The sequence below is a fragment of the Chelmon rostratus genome, chromosome 13 (assembly GCF_017976325.1).
Source record: "Chelmon rostratus isolate fCheRos1 chromosome 13, fCheRos1.pri, whole genome shotgun sequence".
Classification (NCBI taxonomy): domain Eukaryota; kingdom Metazoa; phylum Chordata; class Actinopteri; order Chaetodontiformes; family Chaetodontidae; genus Chelmon; species Chelmon rostratus.
In genome coordinates this window covers 5210712-5234944 of record NC_055670.1, presented here as the reverse complement: position 1 = coordinate 5234944, position 24233 = coordinate 5210712, and the positions used below count along the sequence as shown (strand labels likewise).

At 40.8% G+C, this 24233-nt stretch overlaps 1 protein-coding gene across 1 annotated transcript in view; it reads left to right on the top strand.

Annotated features, from left to right (window-relative positions):
* Positions 1 to 24233, top strand: part of neb (nebulin) — a 57642-nt gene that overhangs the window by 10678 nt on the left and 22731 nt on the right. Inside the window, exons 30-102 of the mRNA XM_041951006.1 lie at positions 24 to 131; positions 220 to 531; positions 657 to 863; positions 956 to 1060; positions 1152 to 1259; positions 1352 to 1663; positions 1788 to 1994; positions 2102 to 2206; positions 2328 to 2435; positions 2543 to 2854; positions 3035 to 3241; positions 3336 to 3440; positions 3898 to 4005; positions 4119 to 4430; positions 4538 to 4741; positions 5821 to 5925; positions 6055 to 6162; positions 6509 to 6820; positions 6934 to 7137; positions 7298 to 7402; positions 8279 to 8386; positions 8476 to 8787; positions 8895 to 9098; positions 9258 to 9362; positions 9474 to 9581; positions 9722 to 10033; positions 10208 to 10411; positions 10583 to 10687; positions 11038 to 11145; positions 11261 to 11572; positions 11673 to 11876; positions 11977 to 12081; positions 12198 to 12305; positions 12411 to 12722; positions 12851 to 13054; positions 13242 to 13346; positions 13618 to 13725; positions 13859 to 14170; positions 14533 to 14736; positions 14874 to 14978; positions 15173 to 15280; positions 15381 to 15692; positions 15858 to 15962; positions 16161 to 16259; positions 16390 to 16491; positions 16636 to 16743; positions 16858 to 17169; positions 17278 to 17382; positions 17499 to 17603; positions 17707 to 17811; positions 17950 to 18057; positions 18180 to 18290; positions 18458 to 18655; positions 19088 to 19192; positions 19364 to 19468; positions 19560 to 19664; positions 19780 to 19887; positions 19991 to 20104; positions 20227 to 20424; positions 20591 to 20695; positions 20932 to 21036; positions 21151 to 21258; positions 21677 to 21784; positions 21895 to 22002; positions 22104 to 22208; positions 22322 to 22426; positions 22531 to 22629; positions 22747 to 22851; positions 23064 to 23168; positions 23248 to 23352; positions 23545 to 23649; positions 23852 to 23956; positions 24074 to 24178. Of these exons, the coding sequence (XP_041806940.1) occupies positions 24 to 131; positions 220 to 531; positions 657 to 863; positions 956 to 1060; positions 1152 to 1259; positions 1352 to 1663; positions 1788 to 1994; positions 2102 to 2206; positions 2328 to 2435; positions 2543 to 2854; positions 3035 to 3241; positions 3336 to 3440; positions 3898 to 4005; positions 4119 to 4430; positions 4538 to 4741; positions 5821 to 5925; positions 6055 to 6162; positions 6509 to 6820; positions 6934 to 7137; positions 7298 to 7402; positions 8279 to 8386; positions 8476 to 8787; positions 8895 to 9098; positions 9258 to 9362; positions 9474 to 9581; positions 9722 to 10033; positions 10208 to 10411; positions 10583 to 10687; positions 11038 to 11145; positions 11261 to 11572; positions 11673 to 11876; positions 11977 to 12081; positions 12198 to 12305; positions 12411 to 12722; positions 12851 to 13054; positions 13242 to 13346; positions 13618 to 13725; positions 13859 to 14170; positions 14533 to 14736; positions 14874 to 14978; positions 15173 to 15280; positions 15381 to 15692; positions 15858 to 15962; positions 16161 to 16259; positions 16390 to 16491; positions 16636 to 16743; positions 16858 to 17169; positions 17278 to 17382; positions 17499 to 17603; positions 17707 to 17811; positions 17950 to 18057; positions 18180 to 18290; positions 18458 to 18655; positions 19088 to 19192; positions 19364 to 19468; positions 19560 to 19664; positions 19780 to 19887; positions 19991 to 20104; positions 20227 to 20424; positions 20591 to 20695; positions 20932 to 21036; positions 21151 to 21258; positions 21677 to 21784; positions 21895 to 22002; positions 22104 to 22208; positions 22322 to 22426; positions 22531 to 22629; positions 22747 to 22851; positions 23064 to 23168; positions 23248 to 23352; positions 23545 to 23649; positions 23852 to 23956; positions 24074 to 24178 (11385 nt within the window). The remainder of the gene's footprint in view (positions 1 to 23; positions 132 to 219; positions 532 to 656; positions 864 to 955; positions 1061 to 1151; positions 1260 to 1351; positions 1664 to 1787; positions 1995 to 2101; positions 2207 to 2327; positions 2436 to 2542; positions 2855 to 3034; positions 3242 to 3335; positions 3441 to 3897; positions 4006 to 4118; positions 4431 to 4537; positions 4742 to 5820; positions 5926 to 6054; positions 6163 to 6508; positions 6821 to 6933; positions 7138 to 7297; positions 7403 to 8278; positions 8387 to 8475; positions 8788 to 8894; positions 9099 to 9257; positions 9363 to 9473; positions 9582 to 9721; positions 10034 to 10207; positions 10412 to 10582; positions 10688 to 11037; positions 11146 to 11260; positions 11573 to 11672; positions 11877 to 11976; positions 12082 to 12197; positions 12306 to 12410; positions 12723 to 12850; positions 13055 to 13241; positions 13347 to 13617; positions 13726 to 13858; positions 14171 to 14532; positions 14737 to 14873; positions 14979 to 15172; positions 15281 to 15380; positions 15693 to 15857; positions 15963 to 16160; positions 16260 to 16389; positions 16492 to 16635; positions 16744 to 16857; positions 17170 to 17277; positions 17383 to 17498; positions 17604 to 17706; positions 17812 to 17949; positions 18058 to 18179; positions 18291 to 18457; positions 18656 to 19087; positions 19193 to 19363; positions 19469 to 19559; positions 19665 to 19779; positions 19888 to 19990; positions 20105 to 20226; positions 20425 to 20590; positions 20696 to 20931; positions 21037 to 21150; positions 21259 to 21676; positions 21785 to 21894; positions 22003 to 22103; positions 22209 to 22321; positions 22427 to 22530; positions 22630 to 22746; positions 22852 to 23063; positions 23169 to 23247; positions 23353 to 23544; positions 23650 to 23851; positions 23957 to 24073; positions 24179 to 24233) is intronic.

The following is a 24233-nucleotide window of genomic DNA, read 5'->3' as shown; positions in this document are numbered from 1 at the left end:
AACACTTTGCTGTTTATCCACAGAGTCACTACAAACACAAGTGGCTGGAAGATATTGCCAAGGGATATGACATGAAGCCTGATGCTATTTCTGTCCTGCATGCCAAGCAAGGCAGACATATTGCCAGTAATGTAAGTGGATCAAAAATCCATCCAACACAGAATGTATGCAGCTTTTTTCCATGTAGATGAAACAGTCTCCTTTTCCTTTTTCTTTCAGGTCCAGTACAAAAAAGCCTATGAGAAGGCCAGAGGCCATCACGTTGGCTTCCGCAGCCTTCAGGATGATCCTCTGCTGGTTCACTACATGGAGGTGGCCAAAATGCAGAGTGACAAGAACTACAAGAAGGACTACCACAAGGCCAAGCTGAAGTACCACAGCCCAGTGGACATGATGAGTGTGGTCCATGCCAAGCATGCCTCTACTGTTCAGACTATGGCTGGATACAGACAGATTCAGCACAGTTATGCTCTCCTGCCTGATGCCATGAACCTTGTGCTGGCTCGTACCATGAATGTCCAGTCTAGTGATGTAAGTTTGAAAAGTTAAAATACCTGCTGTGCTATGCCCACAATAATTCTATCCATTTTAAAGGCAGATAAAATTAATAATTTCATATGATCCCTTGATTCGTGGGGCCTTGCATTTCTTTTCAGTGTGATTACAAGTCTGAATGGAACAACTACATCAGAGGTATTGGATGGGTCCCTATTGGCTCACTTGGAGTTGAGACTGCCAAAGTTGGTGGTCAGATTCTGAGTGACGCCAAGTACCGCACTCATCCATCCAACTTCAAGTTCAGCAAGCTGATGGACTCCATGGACTTGACTCTGGCTACTGCCAACAACCAGATCATGAACAAGGTGCAGCATAGTCAAGTGCATGGTACACGGTCACACAAAATAAGCAATAATCTTGTTTATAATCATTTATTTGTTTATTCGGTATCTTATAGCAAGCATACACTGCAGCTTGGGAGAAGGACAAGCTGACAGTCCATGTCATGCCAGATGCTCCTGAGATTGTCCTGGCCAAGGCTAATGCCCTCAACATGAGCAATGTAAGGCCTTAGATTATATTCCAAAATATATTTCTTTACTAATTCTTTTAATTTCATTTTATTTTATTCATACGGATGAATGTTTTCACAGAAACTCTACAAAGCTGGTGTTGTCGAGATGGCCAATAAAGGCTACAACCTCAAAGCAGATGCCATCTCAGTTCTGGCTGCCAAGTCCAGTACCACTATTGCCAGTAATGTAAGTTAAAAATAAATTATTGCACCAATTCAAGAAGTTTATCTACTATAACCCACCATACATGGTAAGCAAGTACTTGTTTACTTTTACAGTACAAGTACAAGTTGGCTTATGAGAAGGCCAGAGGCCATCACGTTGGCTTCCGCAGCCTTCAGGATGATCCTCTGCTGGTTCACTACATGGAGGTGGCCAAAATGCAGAGTGACAAGAACTACAAGAAGGACTACCACAAGGCCAAGCTGAAGTACCACAGCCCAGTGGACATGATGAGTGTGGTCCATGCCAAGCATGCCTCTACTGTTCAGACTATGGCTGGATACAGACAGATTCAGCACAGTTATGCTCTCCTGCCTGATGCCATGAACCTTGTGCTGGCTCGTACCATGAATGTCCAGTCTAGTGATGTAAGTTTGAAAAGTTAAAATACCTGCTGTGCTATGCCCACAATAATTCTATCCATTTTAAAGGCAGATAAAATTAATAATTGCATATGATCCCTTGATTCATGAGGCTTGCATTTCTTTTCAGTGTGATTACAAGTCTGAATGGAACAACTACATCAGAGGTATTGGATGGGTCCCTATTGGCTCACTTGGAGTTGAGACTGCCAAAGTTGGTGGTCAGATTCTGAGTGACGCCAAGTACCGCACTCATCCATCCAACTTCAAGTTCAGCAAGCTGATGGACTCCATGGACTTGACTCTGGCTACTGCCAACAACCAGATCATGAACAAGGTGCAGCATATTATTGTACTTTTTCAGTGAAAGGCCACAAAAATTTTGTTAATAATCTTATTCATAACTGCCATTATTCATTTGTTTTTCTGGTGTCTTTATTTCAGCAAGCATACACTGCAGCTTGGGAGAAGGACAAGCTGACAGTCCATGTCATGCCAGATGCTCCTGAGATTGTCCTGGCCAAGGCTAATGCCCTCAACATGAGCAATGTAAAGGGAATCCATGAAACTTTTAAATCAACTACTTGTATTAGTTAATAGTGTATATGGTTAATGGCCTTCAGTTAGTGAATATAAACACTGTTTTATCACATTTTGATGTTTAATACAGAAACTCTACAAAGCTGGTGTTGTCGAGATGGCCAAGAAAGGCTACAACCTCAAAGCAGATGCCATCTCAATTCTTGCTGCCAAGTCCAGTACCACCATTGCCAGTAATGTAAGTTGTTATGAACTGTATAAAACTAGGTTTCACAGTACATCTGCTAGAATTCACATAACAGGACAGTCAGTCTGAAATGACACTGCATGTCTTTGCTGTCACAGTACAAGTACAAGTTGGCTTATGAGAAGGCCAGAGGCCACCACGTTGGATTCCGCAGCCTTCAAGACGATCCTCTGCTGGTTCACTACATGGAGGTGGCCAGACTACAGAGTGACAAGAACTACAAGAAGGACTACCACAAGTCCAAGCTGAAGTATCACAGCCCAGTGGACATGATGAGTGTGGTCCATGCCAAGCAGGCCTCTACTGTTCAGACTATGGCTGGATACAAGCAGAGAATCTCCCACTATACCGTCCTGCCTGATGCCATGAACCTGGAACTAGCTCGTAACATGCAATTCATCGCCAGTGATGTATGTAGAGAGTCTGATTTAATCATCTTAAAAGAATTATTAATGAAGATTTCTAAAATCTAAATTTCTAAATAAAAACTAAAATCCAAAGTTTTACATTGATGTTACCATTAACTAACATGATGGTATAGCTGTGCTGCATTGTGAAAGAACACTGTTTCTTATCATATTCTCCCTCAGAACCAGTACAAGAGTGAATATCAAAGCTTCATAAAAGGAATAGGATGGGTTCCTATTGGATCGTTGGATGTTGAGAAAGCAAAAACAGCTGGCCAGATCTTCAGTGAGGCCCGATACCGTCAACATCCTAGCAACTTCAAATTCACCAAGGACATGCAGTCCATGGATCTGACACTGGCCACTGCCAACAATCAGATTATGGATAAGGTACTGGATAGGACTTCTGTAAAAATAACACAAATATCTCTTCTTTGACATTTAGGTCTAAGATATCAAACCAACAACTACATTTTGCTTTCAGCAATCATACAACAAAGCCTGGGAGAAAGACAAGACTACGATCCACATAATGCCTGATGCAATGGACATTGTTCTTGCCAGAGCAAATAAGAAGAACTACAGTGAGGTACAGTGTGATACCTTAATTTTTCAACACAATTGCCACACAGATCTGTCAGATTTGTAATGAAAAGTAAAATGAAAAATGTACAGCATGTGTCATGGTAACCACAACACTTAAGTATAGATTTGATTTGATTTTTGATACAGGAAATGGATACATTGAATGAATGAATGAAGGCTTTATTGTGAAACCAACCAAACAATAGTAGTTTAACATGTCCGAAAAGGAGCAGAAGGAAGCAAAATCTTATTTAATCCTACCCCTTTTCCATCACTCAGTTAAATACAATCATTGACTTCAATATTATCTGTAACCCTATATATAAATATATATATACACACAGTATACCTGCGTACCCACGTACATTGTTACACAAATACATAAATTAAATACTTGTAAATAAACAAACATTACATTACTGTCCTCTATAAAAATGCCTATCCACTCTCTCTCTCTTCAGAAACTGTACAAATTGGACAATGAGCTATCCAAGAAGAAGGGGCACAATCTTCGTGCTGATGCCATTGCAGTACAGGCTGCCAAAGCCTCCACTGCTATTGCTAGTGATGTAAGTATTAGTGTTGTCTTTTCTTTATTCTACTCTACCTACTGTATACATCAATTCCTATGCCTCCCCCTCACCAGTGTTTGGTGATGAAAACTCTCATACTTGCTTTTTAGTACAAGTACAAGACAGGATACCGTAAGCAGGTTGGTCACCACATTGGTGCTCGCAGCATCCAGGACGACCCTCTGCTCATGCTGGCTCTGAACTCAGCCAAGATTGCCAGTGATGCCCTGTACAAGAAGGACTTCAACAAGTCCAAGACCAAGTTCCACCTTCCAGTGGACATGATGGCCTTTGAGCTGGCCAAGAAGAACCAGATTCAGGTCAACCACGCCAACTACATCACCCGGTTGCACAACTGGACATGTCTGCCAGACTCCAATGATGTCGTCCAGGCCAGACACGCATACGACATTCAGAGTGATGTGAGTACAAAACCTTGAATTTACACTATAGAAAGTTATCATGTATTATGAATGCATATTTGTTTTGGAACATCTTTCACCATAATGAAGTCTTTTGTTTTGTCTAGGCTGTTTACAAGGAAGATCAAAGAATGCTGCAGGGTGTTGGATGGGTGCCTATAGGTTCACTGGATGTTGAGAAGGTGAAGAAAGCTGGTGAGATCCTGAGTGAAAAAAAGTATCGTCAGCACCCAAGCAACTACAAATTCAAAGTCACCACTGAAGACATGCCCATGGTGCTGGCCAAGGCCAACGCTCAGGTTATGAACAAGGTATTTCTTTTGCAGTTATTGCCCCAACATTTTATTATGTTTTATATATGATGTGTTTTGGAAATGAATAACCCAAACAAATTTATGACATTTATAAATTATGTTTTTGTTCAGTTATTTAAAAACATAAAGACGACAGGTAACATAGCAACACTTGAAACAGTCAAATTTACCAGTTTTTGTCATTCAGTTTTTCCAAGTAATAATAATGACAAAGTTGATCAAATCAATCAATCAATCAAATAAGATTTACCTTTGTTTAATAGATGACTGTAATTTACTTGAAACAAGCTATTTAAGGGCAGAGTAATATTAATTCCAGAATATTTAAAATACTTCTTTATCCAGTAAATTTTTCTTGTAACAGCTGAGTTAATGTGCAACAGACAAGCATTTGATTTAGTCAAACATATTTTACACCCCCATTTTTTCAGAAATTGTTCTGTTATGTCAAAAGAAAGTGTCACAGTTTCTCTTGTTCTGTGAGAGAGAGAGTCACATCATCTGCAGAAAAATGTAGTACATGTTCACTGCAATAGTAGTTTGTTTTGTGTGTACCATAAATGGACTGCAGTTGGCATTTCATTGTACAACGCTGTGTTGTAGAATGATAATTAAAATTAACCTTGAACTGATGGTAAAACCTTAAATATTTGTGTTGTCTCTTGCACATAAAGTGAAAGTTTCAGCGATCAGTACAAACAACAACAGTGATAACGGACAATCTTGTTGAGCCTCTGCTTAAAAAAAGCAATCTTAGGGTGACCCTTTCATGATGATTGCCACATCGAGGCTTGATTATAAGTCATAGTTCTAAGATATTCAATTTAATTTAGACTCAGATTAAATGTGTACAAAACTGAGAAAAAGTTAAAGCCAACCATGTTGAAAAAATTCTCTGCTTGACTAGATATGACATAATAAGTCACATTCAGGAGATGTATAATGTCATCAGTAGAATATTTATCTAAGATCAGTATTGATTTAATTAAAATGCATGCCAGTGAACTCTTCTTCTAAACGTTTTATTTTTTCTATGAAAACTAATCAAAAAAATGTTTAAAAAAATGAATTTACAGAATGCTTACGCTCAAGCCTGGGAGAATGACAAGACTACCATTCATATCATGCCTGATGCCATGGATATTCTTCTGGCCAAAGCAAACAAAGTCAACTACAGTGTGGTGAGTCCTCCTCAAACATTCTCAAAGAAGTTAAGTTGTCATAGTTTTTTTCGACCAACATACTTCATAATACACCGCCATTTTTCAGACGGCGCTTGAAAGTTTTGTGTATGCTTTCCCTTTACCCAGAAAATGTACAAGCAGGCAAATGAAGAGGCCAAGAAGAAGGGTTACGACTTGCGCAATGATGCCATTTCCATCATTGCAGCGAAGGCTTCCAGGGATATTGCCAGTGATGTAAGATAATTAAATTTCCACTCATTACAATGAGCACAAATAGTATTTAATCTGAAAATCTGAAAAGGATGTCATAAAGTTTTAATCATTGAAGATTAAAAAAAATGCATAGTTTTAGCTGTGTATCTTAGTCAAATGATTGTATAACAGCTCACTTTTTTATATTGTGGTATACTATTTTATGATATCATTTCACATAAGTAAAAATTCAGTCATTAAGGACATGATTACATGACTAATGTGTGCTGAAACTGATTTGCAGGGAAGTATGAAAACAGTATTGCTACTGACATTGCTTTCAAATAAACATGATGTTATGATCAGTGCTTTTGTTCCTCATTTGCAGTACAAGTACAAGACAGGATACCGTAAGCAGGTTGGTCACCACATTGGTGCTCGCAGCATCCAGGACGACCCTCTGCTCATGCTGGCTCTGAACTCAGCCAAGATTGCCAGTGATGCCCTGTACAAGAAGGACTTCAACAAGTCCAAGACCAAGTTCCACCTTCCAGTGGACATGATGGCCTTTGAGCTGGCCAAGAAGAACCAGATTCAGGTCAACCACGCCAACTACATCACCCGGTTGCACAACTGGACATGTCTGCCAGACTCCAATGATGTCGTCCAGGCCAGACATGCATACGACCTTCAGAGTGATGTGAGTACAAAAACCTTGAATTTACACTATGGAAAGTTACTGTGTATCATGAATATATACTTGTAAAGTTTTGGAACATCTTTCACCATAATGAAGTCTTTTGTTTTGTCTAGGCTGTTTACAAGGAAGATCTGAAGATGTTGCAGGGTGTTGGATGGGTGCCTATAGGTTCACTGGATGTTGAGAAGGTGAAGAAAGCTGGTGAGATCCTGAGTGAAAAAAAGTATCGTCAGCACCCAAGCAACTACAAATTCAAAGTCACCACTGAAGACATGCCCATGGTGCTGGCCAAGGCCAACGCTCAGGTTATGAACAAGGTATGAAATCATCAATCTTCAAAGTGCTGTTAGTGTAAATAGTGCAAAATTACTCAGTTGAACTACTAATACTGATATGATAAGGACAATCTCCTCTCCGAATACTTGCAGAGTTCATACTTTGAATAAGATCTGACATTGTTGTCTTCTATGTCTGCAGAGTGCCTATGTTGACGCTTGGCAGAATGAGAAGACCAAGATCCACATCATGCCTGATGCTATGGATGTTCTTCTAGCCAAAGCAAACAACGTCAACTACAGCGTGGTAAGTGGAAAAGTAAACATATAAGAGTAAAGCAACTCTGATGTATTCATTACTTTAAATTAGGGCTCAAAGATATGCTGTATTAACAAGGATATGTTTCTGTTAGCAATTCATGTTAGGGCTGTGCCTCACTCAGAATTTGATCATTTGCAGTGGAATTGGCTGCTCAATACAAAAATTCAACTATCATTCCTTTTTTAATCGTACAGCTATCTGCTGATCCAAATAAGTCAACATAAGTCTTGTGTTTTGACTGTACTTATGTTTTAATGCCTTTCTCTGTCATGTGAAAACGTCAGATTGCCACAAAGTCAGCAAAAGTAAAAGTGTGCGTACTGCTCATCATTCAGTTATAAAATCCCAGCGCATCACAAAGCGTCTCTCCTGCCAGCCTGCTGATAGCATTGTCAGCAGAAGAGTCAATCACAGTGGATAGTAGTAGAGAAGGTTGTATTACTCTCTGATTCAAAGGTTGTTCAACCGATTTCACTGATAATCATCACCAGAGTGGCCAACAGACAGGATTCACACTGCCCTGTCTCACGCTGCCCTCACTTTCCATCCCCCTTTACTGCTTCCATCACAGTTAGCTTTGTGGTTTGTGGTAATTTTGAGGCTCGGTTTGTAAAGTTTACAGCCGGCATGCTGTTGCTCCTGCGCTGCTCCATGTACAATGACACAGCTAAAACACAAAAGTGAACTGAGTCAACTGACAAGATGTGAGGAGACTCAGGGTGTTTTTGACTGATGACTCGAATCATCAATTTTCAGGAGGCAGCCCTAATTCATACATATATAATTATTAGTCAGTCCTACTTGTAATGAAAAATATAGGTACAGTACTTATTTCTCTGGCATGATTGTGTTTCTTTACAGAAAAAGTACAAACAGGCAAATGAAGATGCCAAGAAGAAGGGCTATGATCTGCGCAATGATGCCATTTCCATCATTGCAGCCAAGGCTTCCAGGGACATTGCCAGTGATGTAAGATGTTGTATTTTACCAATGATAAACAGTTACCATACATTTATGACTGTACATGTAGCCATGGAACTTTGTCATTTTTCCTTCAGTACAAGTACAAGACAGGATACCGTAAGCAGGTTGGTCACCACATTGGTGCTCGCAGCATCCAGGACGACCCTCTGCTCATGCTGGCTCTGAACTCAGCCAAGATTGCCAGTGATGCCCTGTACAAGAAGGACTTCAACAAGTCCAAGACCAAGTTCCACCTTCCAGTGGACATGATGGCCTTTGAGCTGGCCAAGAAGAACCAGATTCAGGTCAACCACGCCAACTACATCACCCGGTTGCACAACTGGACATGTCTGCCAGACTCCAATGATGTCGTCCAGGCCAGACATGCATACGACCTTCAGAGTGATGTGAGTACAAAACCTTGAATTTACACTATGAAAGGTTATCATGTATTATGAATGCATATTTGTTTTGGAACATCTTTCACCATAATGAAGTCTTTTGTTTTGTCTAGGCTGTTTACAAGGAAGATCAAAGGATGCTGCAGGGTGTTGGATGGGTGCCTATAGGTTCACTGGATGTTGAGAAGGTGAAGAAAGCTGGTGAGATCCTGAGTGAAAAAAAGTATCGTCAGCACCCAAGCAACTACAAATTCAAAGTCACCACTGAAGACATGCCCATGGTGCTGGCCAAGGCCAACGCTCAGGTTATGAACAAGGTATGAAATCGTCAATCTTCAAAGTGCTGTTAGTGTAAATAGTCTGAAATTACTCAGTTGAACTACTAATACTGATATGATAAGGACAATCTCCTCTCCGATTCTTGCAGAGTTCATACTTTGAATAAGATCTGACATTGTTGTCTTCTATGTCTGCAGAGTGCCTATGTTGACGCTTGGCAGAATGAGAAGACCAAGATCCACATCATGCCTGATGCTATGGATGTTCTTCTAGCCAAAGCAAACAACGTCAACTACAGCGTGGTAAGTGGAAAATTAGATAGCTACAGTTGTGCAGGTACTCAGGTGGATTACTTTCAGTGGTAAATGTACGTATATACTTAACATCTCTGGGATAATTGCGTTTGTTTACAGAAAAAATACAAACAGGCAAATGAAGACGCCAAGAAGAAGGGCTATGATCTGCGCAATGACGCCGTTTCCATCATTGCAGCCAAGGCATCCAGGGATATTGCCAGTGATGTAAGTGTTTCATTTTAGTTATTTAACTGATAAAATAAAAATAAGTCTAAAATTATATATATATATATAAACTTATTTTACTCATTGTACAAGATGTGAGTGTTGCTATCAATAGCAATAACATTTCATTTTTCCCTCAGTACAAGTACAAGACAGGATACCGTAAGCAGGTTGGTCACCACATTGGTGCCCTCAGCGTCCAAGATGACCCTCTGCTCATGCTGGCTCTGAACTCAGCCAAGATTGCCAGTGATGCCCTTTACAAGAAGGACTTCAACAAGTCCAAGACCAAGTTCCACCTTCCAGTGGACATGCTGGCCTTTGAGCTGGCCAAGAAGAACCAGATTCAGGTCAACCACGCCAACTACATCACCCGGTTGCACAACTGGACATGCCTGCCAGACTCCAATGATGTCGTCCAGGCCAGACATGCATACGACCTTCAGAGTGATGTGAGTATGAATCCTTAAATTTACTGTTTTAATTATGGAAAGTTATTATGAACGTATATTTATAAAGTTTTGGAACATCTTTCACAAGTGCAGTCTTTTTCTCTTTTATCTCTTTTATATCATGTCTATGCTAAGTATGTCAGGAATTAGACTTTTTCTTACTGTGCTTCATAGGCTGTCTATAAAGCTGACCTGAAGTGGCTCCAGGGTATGGGCTGGGTCCCCATTGGTTCACTTGAGGTGGAGAAAGCCAAGAAGTCTGCAGAAATCTTGAGTGATAGGAAGTACCGCCAACACCCCAGCACTGTTCCCTTCACCAGCCCCACAGATGCCATGAACATTGTCCTGGCAAAGAATAATGCTTTGACCATGAACCAGGTAAATTTTTTTAAATATTTATTTATTTTTGGGTAAAACATGAATTAGTTTTAGTGTGAAAGAGCTTATAGTATGTAATAAACATCTCAATTTGCAGTGGACGTGTCTTTCTTGAGGTCTCTTAATTCAGTACCATCAGTTAACATTGGGATTTTTTGTGGTTTGTTTCAGCGTCTCTACGTAGAGGCATGGGAGAATGATAAGACCAAACTGCACATCAAACCTGACACTCCTGAAATCATCCTGTCTCAGCAGAATGCTATCAACATGAGCAAGGTTATTATAATTCTGATTGTACACGATGAGAACATGACTCCTGCCTTATCTGGTATGTGATCTTGCCTATCTCTATGTCGAGCAGACTGGTTCTTGACAGTCTTTTTCAGTTTGAAATCACTTCACAGAATTTGGAAACCGGCTTCTTGGCAATTGTGTTTTCTTATTAACCACCTTAACACTCATTCAGATTACCCTGATTTGAATAAGCAGCCAGATGAGATTCTTACAGTGGATTCTATGAATATGATCCCTTGAGCAAACCTTACCAGCTTGAAGCTTTCCAGATTTAAGTGCATCCATTTGTTAAAGCAGTTAACAGAGGTATGCATGTATGTCTTACTTTCCAGAAACTATATAAACAAGGTTTTGAGGCCACTATCAAGAAAGGCTATTTCCTCCCTGTGGATGCCATCTCTGTGAAGTCAGCTAAGGCCTCCAGGGACATCATCAGTGATGTGAGTGACTCATAATATACCATATATCTGTTTATATGATTGCCGCACTGGTATTAAACATAATGTGAGAGATGTTCTACTAGTAACATAAAACATTTTCTGCTGATATCATCAGTACAAGTACAAGACAGGATACCGTGCTCAGGTCGGCCACCACATTGGTGCTCGCAGCGTCCAAGATGACCCTCTGATCATGCTGGCTCTGAACTCAGCCAAGATTGCCAGTGATGCCCTGTACAAGAAGGACTTCAACAAGTCCAAGACCAAGTTCAACCTTCCAGTAGACATGCTGAGTCTTGAGCTGGCCAAGAAATGCCAGATTCAGGTCAACCACGCCAACTACATCACCCGCCTGCACCAGTGGACATGTCTGCCGGATTCCAATGATGTTGTCCAGGCCAGGAAAGCCTATGATCTTCAGAGTGATGTGAGCCCTTCTGTGACACATTCAACGTATCTCGTCATATTATGCCATTTTGACAGCGCTTATGTGTTTTAGTGTTACACGTATACACTTTTCCCAACAGGCTGTCTACAAAGCAGACATGGATGAGGTCGTCGGCGTAGGATGGGTTCCCATTGGTTCACTTGATGTGTTGAAGGCCAAGAATGCTTCGAAAATTCTTAGCGACCGTCTCTACAGGCAGGCACCAGACAAACTGAAATATACAACTGACATGACTTCCATGCCCATGCTCCTAGCCAAAGCGAATGCTGAGATCATCAACAAGGTAAAAAATATCATCCCCGTTTTACAATTTTTGCACATTTGTTCAATCTTTTCCCTGTGATTACAATTTTTGTATTTTTTTTTTCTTTTTCTCACCACAGAAAAACTACATTGCTGCTTGGGAGGCTGACAAGATTAAGACTCATGTAACCCCTGACCTACCCGAGCTTCTGCTTTCAAAAGCTAATGCTTACAACATCAGCAGGGTATGTTTGGTCTGTTTTGAATTAAACAAGGATTCTACATACATGTCAGTAAATATCAGTGTTATAGGTGTCACGATTTTCATTTTTTAATTTAAACATATCCACTTCTTTTTCAGAAAATGTACAGGGAAGGTGTCGAGGAGATCTTCAGAAAGGGCTACGACCTTAGGGGAGATGCTGTCTCTGTTGTTGCTGCCAAACATGGAAGAGAAATCATCAGTGATGTACGTAACATATAAATGGGTGCTTTTCTGTATGATGCTTATGTGTGCTTGTTTTTTATTTATAGTATTCTGTTTATTACCACTTCACTCTTTGTCTCCACACAGTACAAATATAAGACAGGATACCGTAAGCAGGTTGGCCATCATATCGGAGCCCTCAGCGTCCACGACGACCCTCTGATCGTGCTGGCTCTGAACTCAGCCAAGATTGCCAGTGATGCCCTGTATAAGAAGGACTTCAACAAGTCCAAGACCAAGTTCCACTTGCCAGTCGACATGCTGAATCTTGAACTGGCCAAGAAATGCCAGATCCAAGTCAATGATTTCAACTACAGAACTCATCTGCACAACTGGACTTGTCTGCCTGACTCTAATGATGTGGTCCAGGCCAGAAAGGCTTATGACTTGCAGAGTGATGTGAGTAAAAGAGAGTTTCTTATAATTTGTTTCCTAAGCAATATATATATATATATCTATGGTTATGTATTTTCAAAAAGAAAACTCAATGTGACTTTGGGATCTTTTCCTTTCTCTGTGACTTGTAGGCTGTGTACAAGGCTGACATGGAATGGATCAAGGGAATGGGTTGGGTGCCAATTGGTTCACTTGATGTGGAGAAAGCCAAGAAAGCAGCAGAGATCCTGAGCGACAGAAAGTACCGTCAGCATCCCAGCAACTTCAAATTCACTGCCAAGACAAGTGACATGCCATATGCCCTAGCTCAGGCCAATGCCCAGATCATGGACAAGGTAGAGCTGGCACATCTTACATAATGTTATTTCACTGTGTTTTATTGTATTATACCAACTATTTTGTGAAATGTTTCAGCATTTAACACCAAAGAGGATAACTTGTTTTAGGCAAAGTTCTGTAATGATGTTCTATGTCTCAGATAAAGTGACTTCTCACTAAAATGTGTCAATCTGCTGTTGACAGAAAGCGTATGTTTCTGCCTGGGAGGCGGATAAGACCAACCTTCACGTCATGCCTGACACCCCGGAGATCATCCTGGCCAAGCAGAATAAACTCAACACCAGTCTGGTAATGCACTGCTTTTTCATGTTGTTGTATAACCAATTAGTACACCACAGATTATTATCATATTGATAATTGTTAGTGTGCTTTACTGTTTTAAACAGATAATTGTGCTAAAGTTAAAGAACGAATGACATTGCCATGTGGTTGCGGAGCTTTAAGTCACATCCAGTGTGAAGGAAATTATCTGCTCCTTAAGTACTGCATTATTTGTTATGGTCTATAGCGCACAGTGTATATGTCAGATAGCCTAACAGCATCATTATTGTTTCCCCAGAAATATTACCGTGAAGGCTTTATGGACACCATAAACAAGGGCTACATCCTTCCCAAAGATGCTATTTCTGTTTTATCAGCCAGGGCCTCACGAGACATCATCAGTGATGTAAGTCTGCACCTCTCTTTTAGACATTTTTAAATTTTCTATTCACTATTTAAATTTTACAGCATTTTTTTTATTTTCACTGCATTTTTTTTACTATGAAACTAATCAAAATGTTTATATCCCAAATTTTCAGTACAAATACAAGGCTGGTTTCCGCAAGCAGTGTGGCCATCACATCGGTGCCCTCAGCATCAATGACGACCCGCTGAGTTTGTTGGCCGCTCATGTAGCCAAGATCTCCAGTGACAACATCTACAAGAAGGACTTCAACAAGACCAAGACCAAATACAACCTGCCGGTAGACATGTTGACGATTGAACTGGCCAAGAAATGCCAGCAGCAAGTGAATGACTTCAACTACAGAACTCACTTACACCAGTGGACCTGCCTGCCAGACTCCAATGACGTGGTTCAGGCGAGGAAGGTCTACGACTTACAGAGTGATGTAAGTATGTGTAAAGTGCATGTGTTGTGTGTTTTTATGTCATGTTTGGAGTTTGGTGTTGGCTCTTTCCCTACTCTTACTGTCACAACAAAAAGCATTATCTCCAGAAAGGAAATTGCCTTAAGTTACTATGTTTTCTTGGGCATGTAAACACATTTTTAGGATTGTTAGATTCTGTATGTTTGTCAGTTTCATGCATATCCAGATCACTTCAGATGACTCAACATTTTGAACCTAGTGCTGCATCCAACTAATTCAGTCTCTTCATCCATATTTTAAGACATCCAGCAATCGGGCAATACAAAACCTACAAGCACACACAAAGGTATTTGGTGGAATTAAAACTGATATTTGTTTCTTAGGCCGTGTACAAAGCTGATCTGGAGTGGCTGAGAGGATGCGGCTGGTCACCTCAGGACTCTGTGGACGTAATCAAAGCTAGAAATGCCCAGACTATTCTCAATGACAGGCTCTACCGCCAGCCCCCAAGCACCGTGAAGTTCACCAGCGTTGTTGACCTCCCGGCAATCGTCTTGTCCAAGCAAAACGCTGACAACATCAGTGATGTGAGTAACAGCATCGATCTGCATGCTAAATGCTTTCTTTAGCGAATATAAAAATAACATGAAATATGTTGTGCAAATATCTGTGTAAATGAGTGTGTCAAAATAATGAAGTTAATGTTTTGTTTTCTCACTGGCAGAGGAAATATAAGGAAGTCTGGGATAAAGATAAGCTCACCATTCACCTGCCACCTGACACCCCCACCTTTGAACTGTCCAAGGCCAATGCCGTCAACATCAGTAATGTACGTTTGTATTAGTACAAGAACTGTGCCAGTTCTGCCAATGCTGAAATGCTTGAAATGCATAAATATCTTAAAAGTATATAAACATCTCATTTGTTTAAATGTATTGTTCAATCAGTCCATGATTATTGTGATTTTGATGTGCTGACATGATGTCTTACAGTCTTTTTGATCATACTTCTTGTTCTGTGCAGAAACTGTACACAAAAGCATGGGATGACCAGAAGGCCAAAGGCTACCATGTCAAGGAGGATGCTATCTCTGTGCTAAAGGCTAAAGCTTCCAGAGATATCATTAGTGACGTAAGAAAAAAATATGGATGGTTTAAAGGTTTAAATAAGACTGATTTGTAAATGAGATACTTTCTGATATTTCCTTGACATTTTGTCTCTTCTCTTTTAGTACAAGTACCACGAGGGCTACCGTAAGCAGGTCGGCCATCACATTGGTGCTCGCAGCGTTCAAGACGACCCTCTGATCATGCTGGCTCTGAACTCAGCCAAGATTGCCAGTGATGCCCTGTACAAGAAGGACTTCAACAAGTCCAAGACCAAGTTCAACCTTCCAGTGGACATGCTGACACTTGAGCTGGCCAAGAAATGCCAGATCCAAGTCAATGACTTTAACTATAGAACTTATTTGCATCAGTGGACTTGTTTGCCAGACTCCAATGATGTGGTCCAGGCCAGGAAGGCCTATGATCTGCAGAGCGATGTAAGTTTATGGTAGTGCTCATTGACAGTAGTATTGACATACTTTTTGGATCTTTTGATGATATGTACACTGTATGCTCCTATTTTAACCCAAGAAATTCTCACATTGTGGTAATTGTAATTGTATGAAACCACACAAACAAATCTGCCTGTTTTGTTTCCTCAGGCTGTGTACAAAGCTGATATGGAGTGGCTACGTGGTTGTGGATGGATGCCACATGAGTCTGTGGATGTAATGAAGGTGAAGCATGCACAGAAGATCCTGGCTGATGTAAGTCTGACTACAATTTGACTTTGAAGTTACTTGTAAAGTCGCAGACATTTATATACATTCAGAAAATGTGTTGGGATATCATTAGAATTTGTTTAAGCCATAAAAAATGCACATGGATCTGTGCTAAATTTTGCTGAATTTTTATTCGACATTATCATCATATCATATCACAATATCTTTCTTGCTATTTTACAGAGAGGCTATCGTGTCAAGTTGGATGAACAGAAATTCATAGTTCCAACAGACAGAGTCGACTTGGTCTGTGCCAAGAATGCTGCTGAAGTCCTCAACGAGGTGAGGTTGACTCTCTGCTCTCCAGATACTGTTTGAATATGTTTTGAGTCTTCAGTTAAGCCATCTGACAGAATAGTGGCAGATAACGGGTTTTTTTAGTAACTGAACTTTGATTTCTCACTCTGCTCAGGCCAAATATCGTGAAGCCTGGCACCAGGACAAGACCAATTACACACTGGTGGAAACTCCAACTCTTGCCACAGCCAGAGAGGTGGCTAAGAACGTCCACCCGGTAAGATGACTCCTCGTGGGGGGTATTTGTTGCATGTTTCAATCCAGCAATACTTTGTCCTGTATCGGTTTTATCCTGTATTATTATCAGCTCAAAAACAATACCTAATCATAAACCTATAGTAACTGTTTTCATCTCTTGCAGAAACTGTACACCAAAGACTGGGATAAGGTCAAAGCCACAGGCTACTTCATGCCTGGAGATGCTGTACCAATCAAGCAGTGCATCCAAACTACTAAAGTGCAGAGTCAAGTGAGTAGTTTGCCAGTGTTCCATCTTCCTTTCATAACAAGAACATTTAATAAAGCTGATCAATTTACTGAAAACATGACAATATGGAGATAATGATTTCCATCTGTCCTCTAGCACAAGTACCTTGATGGATACCGTAAGCAGGTCGGCCATCACATCGGTGCCCTCAGCGTCCAGGACGACCCTCTGATCATGCTGGCTCTGAACTCAGCCAAGATTGCTAGTGATGCTCTGTACAAGAAGGACTTCAACAAGTCCAAGACCAAGTTCAACCTTCCAGTGGACATGCTGCAGTTCGAACTGGCCAAGAAATGCCAGATCCAAGTCAATGATGACAACTACAGAACCCGCCTGCACCAGTGGACTTGTCTGCCAGACCAGAATGATGTCATCCAGGCCCGCAAAGCCTATGATCTTCAAAGCGATGTGAGTGCTAATCACACCAATCTAGGACCTATTTATCACATTCATACAGTAAACTGACAGAAACTTCTACCTTAACCTCCTAACATGTGTTTTGTTTTCTGTTTTCAGTTTGTGTATAAGGCTGATTTGGAATGGATTCGTGGCTGCGGCTGGGTGGCAGCTGACTCTGTTGATCACGTCAAGGTCAAGAAGGCCCAGGAGATTCTCAACGAAGTATGTTTACTGTTTTACATTCAGCCTTTTGATTTGGCTATTTTTCTTTTGGCACATTTTTCCCATTTTGTGTCATTTCATTGTGTCTCACCTTGATACAAAAATTTTATTTGCAGAGGCTCTACAAGAAGCAGGCCAAAGAAGAGTTTGGAAAATTCACTCTGATTGTGGACCGCCCTGAGATTCTTTTAGCAAAGATAAATGCTGCCAACCTCAGTGATGTATGTAAAAATCCAACATTCAAACTGCAAAATTTCAAGAAATATATAAATAAACAGTAATGAAATCTAAAATCAAAATTCTGTTTTTCTCTTCCTGCTATAGCTGAAGTACAAAGAGACATTCAATGCAGAAAAGGGTCAGTACATTGGTTCAGAAGACACTCCTCAACTGGCTCATAGCAGGGAGGTGTCTAAGAACATCAGTGAGGTAATGTAGAATATTTACATAATTTTATTCATTTAATAATTCTTTTAACTTATTCTTTAATTCATGATATTCATTGATTGTATGTCACATACAGTGTCAGCCTTCTTTAAACTTTATGCCTACTTTGTGTGATTTCAGAAACTCTACAAACTGGGATGGGACGAGTCTAAGGCTACAGGCTACCAGCTGAATCATGAATACATCCCACTTCTCTCTGGCAGGAAGTCCAGGGATATTGCTAGTGATGTGAGTGCCTTACGCTTCTTTGTAGTCATCAGTGCTGTTTAGGCAGAATCACATGAAATCATATTTGAATTCTTACAGCATGTAAAACAAAATCAGACTTGTGTTTTTCAATATTCTACTAGGTCAAGTACAAGGATTCCCATGAGAAGGCCAAGGGTCACTACATGGCTGGAACCTTGGTGGACTTCCCTGAAGTGATGCGCTGTGGAGAGCAGGAGAAGAACAAGGGACTGGTAAGATATCAATAATAGTGTGACTGGAGATCATGATTTACGTTATAATTGTTCATCGATTGTGTAATCACTGTGGTTGCAACTCACATGAACTTTATCATAGGTTCATTTGTTTTACATTGCTAATGACAAAGCCAATAACTTCCATGGGCTGCATGTCTTCACAGAGACTCTACCAGAAGGACTACCATCAGACCAAAACCAAGACGCACATCCCCCCCAACATCATTGCCAACCAGGTAGCCAAGCGGTGCCAGGATATGCTGAGCGACGTTATCTACCGTACCTACCTGCACCAGTGGACTTGCCACCCTGACCAGGAGGACGCCATTCGTGCCCGCAAGACCAATGAGATTCTCAGTGATGTAGGTCCTTCTTCTCACCTGCTGCTTGCACTTCATTAATGTGTAACGTTCTGTGGCAGAGGATTGGACAAACTCCAGTCACATCAACTGTTTTGAATTTTTCTCTTAGATATCCAGGCCGTGTACTCAATGTAACCATCTTATATATATTTATATATCCGAATTTGATAAATTGATTGAGAGCTTGCAATCCTAATCTTGGAGTTGTTCTTGAGAATTTTGTTTTGTTTCCACACTTTTTTTGGCAATCACCTCTATGTCAAGACAAAATTTGTGCCTGCTTATCATTAGATGTCAACTTGATATATGGTATATACAATAATAGATTTATATTTATAGTTTGAAGCAAGAGATTATACAAAAATCCAGATGTTCTCTCTGGTACTGAACATCCAGTAAAATGCTGTGCTTTACGCTGTTGTCATTTAATAGGTGTTCTACAAGGATGACCTGAACTGGATGAAAGGTATTGGTTGTTTTGTCTGGGACACACCAGAAATCCTTCGTGCCAAGAAGTCCTACGAGCTGCAGAGTGAAGTGAGTGACAACGTGCAAGATCACAGGAAACCTTCAGACATGCTATTGATGATTTATGCTTTATGCTTTATTGAAGTTTTGTTTTAGAACCATCCTTAGAAAAAAGAAAATAATTGAATTCTTTCGTTTGTGGATCGTGATAATTTACCCACCTCGTATCTTCCCATATAGCTTAAATACAGAGACGAGGCCAAGAAGGAATTCAACAATTACTCCATTGTGACGGACACCCCAGTTTATGTGACAGCTGTCCTGGGTCACACTTGGGCCAGTGATGTGAGTGGGCTGGACTTTCAAAAACATATATATAGTGTTAAACTTTCAAATGCCTGATTGAGTGCATTAATTAAACTATTGTCATTCATAGCTCAACTACAGGGAAGCTTATCATAAGGAGAAGCACCTGTATACTACTGTTCTGGATACCTACGACTATGCCAGATGCCACAACTTCAAGCACTTCTTCAGCAACGTAAGTGAAAAGAAACATCTCTCTCTCTTTCACTCTGTGACAAGATATCAGCTGTGTGAACAGCATGTTCACACGCAGCAACATCTTCATAATGTTCTGGCTTTTCTGTCAACAGAAAAACTACACTGCTGCCTGGGACAAAGTCAAAGCCAAGAGCTACCAGATTCCACATGACGCACACGCCCTGCAGCACGCCAAAAGCCAAAAGATCATTCTCAGCAACGTGAGTTCAACTTTCTGTTTCTGTTCATGTCATTCCATGTTTATGCTAGGATTTTCTTCACTTTGACCCAATAAAGACAATATGAATCCTTTTGACCCTTTAGGTGAAGTACAAGGAGGATTACGAGAAGTTCAAATCCCTCTACAGTCTGCCCAAGTCTCTTGAGGACGATCCCGCCACTGCTCGCTGTGTCAAGGCTGGGAAGCTGGTCCTGGATGTAAGTTCAACTCGTTGAGCCATTTCATCATCCGTATATCTGCATTTCTTTGAATGAGGGATACAATAGCTGCAAGATTAATGAGTATCCAAAAAAGAAAGAAAATCTGTTGTCCGTTTCAGCGTCTGTACAAGGAGAACTATGAGAAGACTAAGGCCAAGAACCATATCCCACCAGACATGCTGGAGATCCTGTCTGCCCGCAACACTCAGTCCACTGTCAGCGGGATCCACTACCGCAAGTATCTGCATCAGTGGATCTGCCTCCCTGATATGCAGGTGTACGTCCAGGCGCGCAAAGTCAACGAGCAGCTCAGTGACGTGAGTAACTGCCCCTAGCTTATTATTCTGTGTGTGTTACTATGTAGCCTCAGTGGTGCCCATACTTTTTCTATCCATATACTCTGTTAAAAAAAGGGTCAGGTTTCTACCAATTGCAATACAAACAGCCACTTAACTCATATGTGTTGTTGTGCGCTCTCTGCAGATCTTCTACAAGGATGACCTGAACTGGCTGAAGGGTATCGGCTGCTTTGCCTGGGACACACCAGAGATCCTCCGTGTCAAGCATGCTGGGGACCTTCAGAGTGAGGTTAGCCTGCCCACTATTTTCGTCCTGATTCTTCCCTCTATTGAACATCTTCCTCAGATATTTGGTTTACAACTTTTAGCTTGCCACTGCTCATTTTTCTTCATATGCTTCTTTTGTATGGCACTCAAACAACTGTCACTATCTCCCATCCAGTAAATCCTCCACAGACTAGTCATATTACCTAGTGTTTAATCAGAGGTGATGCTGATGGCCATGTTGTTGTGTTTTTATTCCAGAACAAGTACAGAGCCAAAGGTATTGAATCTTTCAAGGAGTATTCAGTGGTGACGGACACGCCAGTGTACGAGACTGCCAAGCAGAACGCTCAGAACCTGAGCGATGTACGTGACTCTATAAATGTTCTTAATAATTTTCCCTTATGAGTATCTGCATTTCATTACAAACAAACAAAAAAAAACATGACCATACATTTCAACTTCTTTTCTTTTTTACAGCTGCACTACCGCTTTGATTACAACGCCAATGTCAAGGGCACCAACACTGCTCCTGCTGTTACCATCGACACAGAAAGGGCACGCCTGGCTAACTACATCCAGAGTGATGTAAGATGATATTCCTTGATATTCAGTGTACTTGTTTAGATATTACCATCCTGTAAATACAGTATGTATACTGTAAGAATATTCTTGAAATCCTGGTGAGAAGAAGCACCCTTCACAATACACACTCTATTGTTTGTTTGAGATGTCATCATGTTAATAAAAGAAGATTTAGCTAAGGATTAAATCTGTAATAAGAACTGCAACACTGCAAGTCCATAGTGAATATGGGTATTCCAAATTGTAATTGCAAAAGTAAATAGAATAAAAAACAAATGATGCTTTTCAGTTGATACATAGTTCTGTTTCATTTTAACAGTTTGTCTTCAGGAGTTTTGACGTAATTTGTTCAGTCAGTATGTGTGTTTCTGTTCAAGCTGAAATGCATCCTGCCTCACTGTGTTGTCTTGGCCTCTCTCAGAACTGGTACAAGGAGGCCAACAAGAACTTCATGCCCACTGGTTTCACCCTGCCCCACGACACCCCGCTCATCAAGCAGGCTAAGATGAACACCGTCGTCACCAGCAACGTAAGTACCGTCACTGTCTTGAATCCTCCAATTATCACCTTCCTCTGACACGAGTTAAACCTTTTTGCTGATGTATTTTTGATGTCACTCTTCTACATTTATTTGGGCAGGTGAAGTACAAGGAGGCCTATGAGATGATGAAGGCTAAAGCCTACACTCTTCATCCAGAGGGTGTCAACTTTGTCAACTCAAGGAAGGCCAACAAGATCACCAACGATGTAAGATAACACGCTGCTGCTATTGTTGACATAAGGCACGTTAGTGCAGATGGAGATTTGCACCTTGTGACACTTTTTCACATATCGTCTTCTCTTCCCAGCGTCTGTATCGGGAGGACTACCACAAGCAAAAGGACAAGATCCACACAACCTACGACACCCCTGATATTAAACAAGTCAAGATGAACCAGGAGCACCTCAGCGACGTATGGACCCATTTTCACATGTTTTATGTCATTCAGGTTCCCATTTTTATTCATGTAGCTTGCTAAGTAGTATGTTCTATTCATGCCACCTTTGTCTTTCCTTCTCATCCTAGTTGTGCTACAAAGAGAAATACTACAACAGCAGAGGCCAGTTGATCTCCATGCCCATTACGCCCCAGCTGATGCACTGCTACCACGTCAATGAGATCACCAGTGAGGTACGGTGGAAGGGAGCGTACGTTTGACCACACATTTTTGCACAAATTTAAACTGTAAAACTTTTGTTGGAAATGTTTGCTGAAATCATTTTGTGTGTTTTTAGCTAAAATACAAAGAGGATCTGATGTGGCTGAGAGGCCTTGGCTGCTTCTTGTATGACACCCCAGAGATGGTCCACGTCCGCAACATTACCAAGCAAAGGGTATGTGTTTCCATTTGGGTGGGCTGTCCCTTTATATCAGTATCATTCATTTTCATATTGTGATCTACTTCCTGCAGTGGCATTACCATCATTTGTGTGGCCGATTTTTCACTATAGGTGAACTATCCAGTGGATGCAAAGAAGAACCTTGCCAACTTCTCCGTGGTCCTGGACACACCAGAGTACAAGCGTGTGACTGAGCTTAAGACCCACATGAGCGGCGTGAGTTGTTTTCCCAAACACACACATTATAAAAGCAGTCTCATACTTAAGTTTTTAAATCGCTTTTTTACGTATGTTCTCAGAAAATTGTTTTGTTATTTTATATTGTTTTGTTATTTTATTTTATTTTGTTTTGTTATTGTTATTTGGTCGGAAATAGATATTGTGACAGATCTGACCGAGCTTTTGTTGTTCTGCTCCTCTATGTTCAGCTCATCTACAAAGCCCAGAGCAAGGAGGAAATGGCTAAGGTCACCACCACCGTGGACTCTGTGGACATCCAGAGAGCCAAATGGGCCCAGCAGCTGACTAACAAAGCAAGTTCAGATACGCCACCACTCATTGTTGTTTATCTTCTTTTCCTGATAATCTAATCACTATTTTCTCTTTCCACAGTACCAGTACATGGATTTGGCTGCAAAGGAGAGAGCTCATTTCACTCCAGAATCTGAAACTCCAAACATGGGCCATGCTAGAAAAATGAAAGTGGTCTACAGTGAAGTGAGTCTTCGCCTTCCTCTTTTCTTCTTTACTTTTGCTCAGGTTTCTGTGCTGTTTACCAACAAGCTATCACACCTTCCTAACCCCTCACCTCTGTAGAATCTGAATAAGAATATCTTAAAAGTATTTGTATTTTCATACAGGGATATTTTTATATTCCTGATGTGTTGCATGTATTATGTCTTCCCTTAGAACAAATACAAAGAACAGTATGAGAAGATGAAGCACAGATACACAGCCATTGCTGATACCCCTCTCCTGATCCGTGCCAAGAAATCCTACCTCCAGTCCAGCGATGTGAGTATGCTCATTGGCTACCGTCATAACAAATCAAGTCATCCTCCTTCCATTAAGCAGTAAACCTATGTTTGAATTTTGAAGACACACAGACACAAACACAGAAACAGACACACACACACAGACACAGACACTATATACATATAAATAATTTGATATTTGCTGGTCAGTGATGCTCACATTTTGTTATTCTTTTTTTCAGCTGCGTTATAAAGAGACCTTTGAGCTCTCCAAAGGCCACTACCACACAGTCAAGGATGCTCTGGACATCACCTACCACCGCAGAGTCACTGATGACATCAGCGAGGTCAGCAATTGATTGATTAGCTATTTGGAGATTTGTCATGAAGATATGCTGTACATATATATATTGATTTGAGCTCTTTCATTTCTCTGACTCATTTTCTCCATCTCTTGGCGGCAGGTTAAATACAGGGAGAAGTACATTAACTCTCTGGGTACATGGAAGTCCATCCCTGACCGTCCTGAGTTCTTCTTCAGCAGAATTGTCAATGACAACGTCAGCAATGTAAGTACCATTGACTTACATTTCAACATTTCTAAAAAATATTTACCCACAGTAG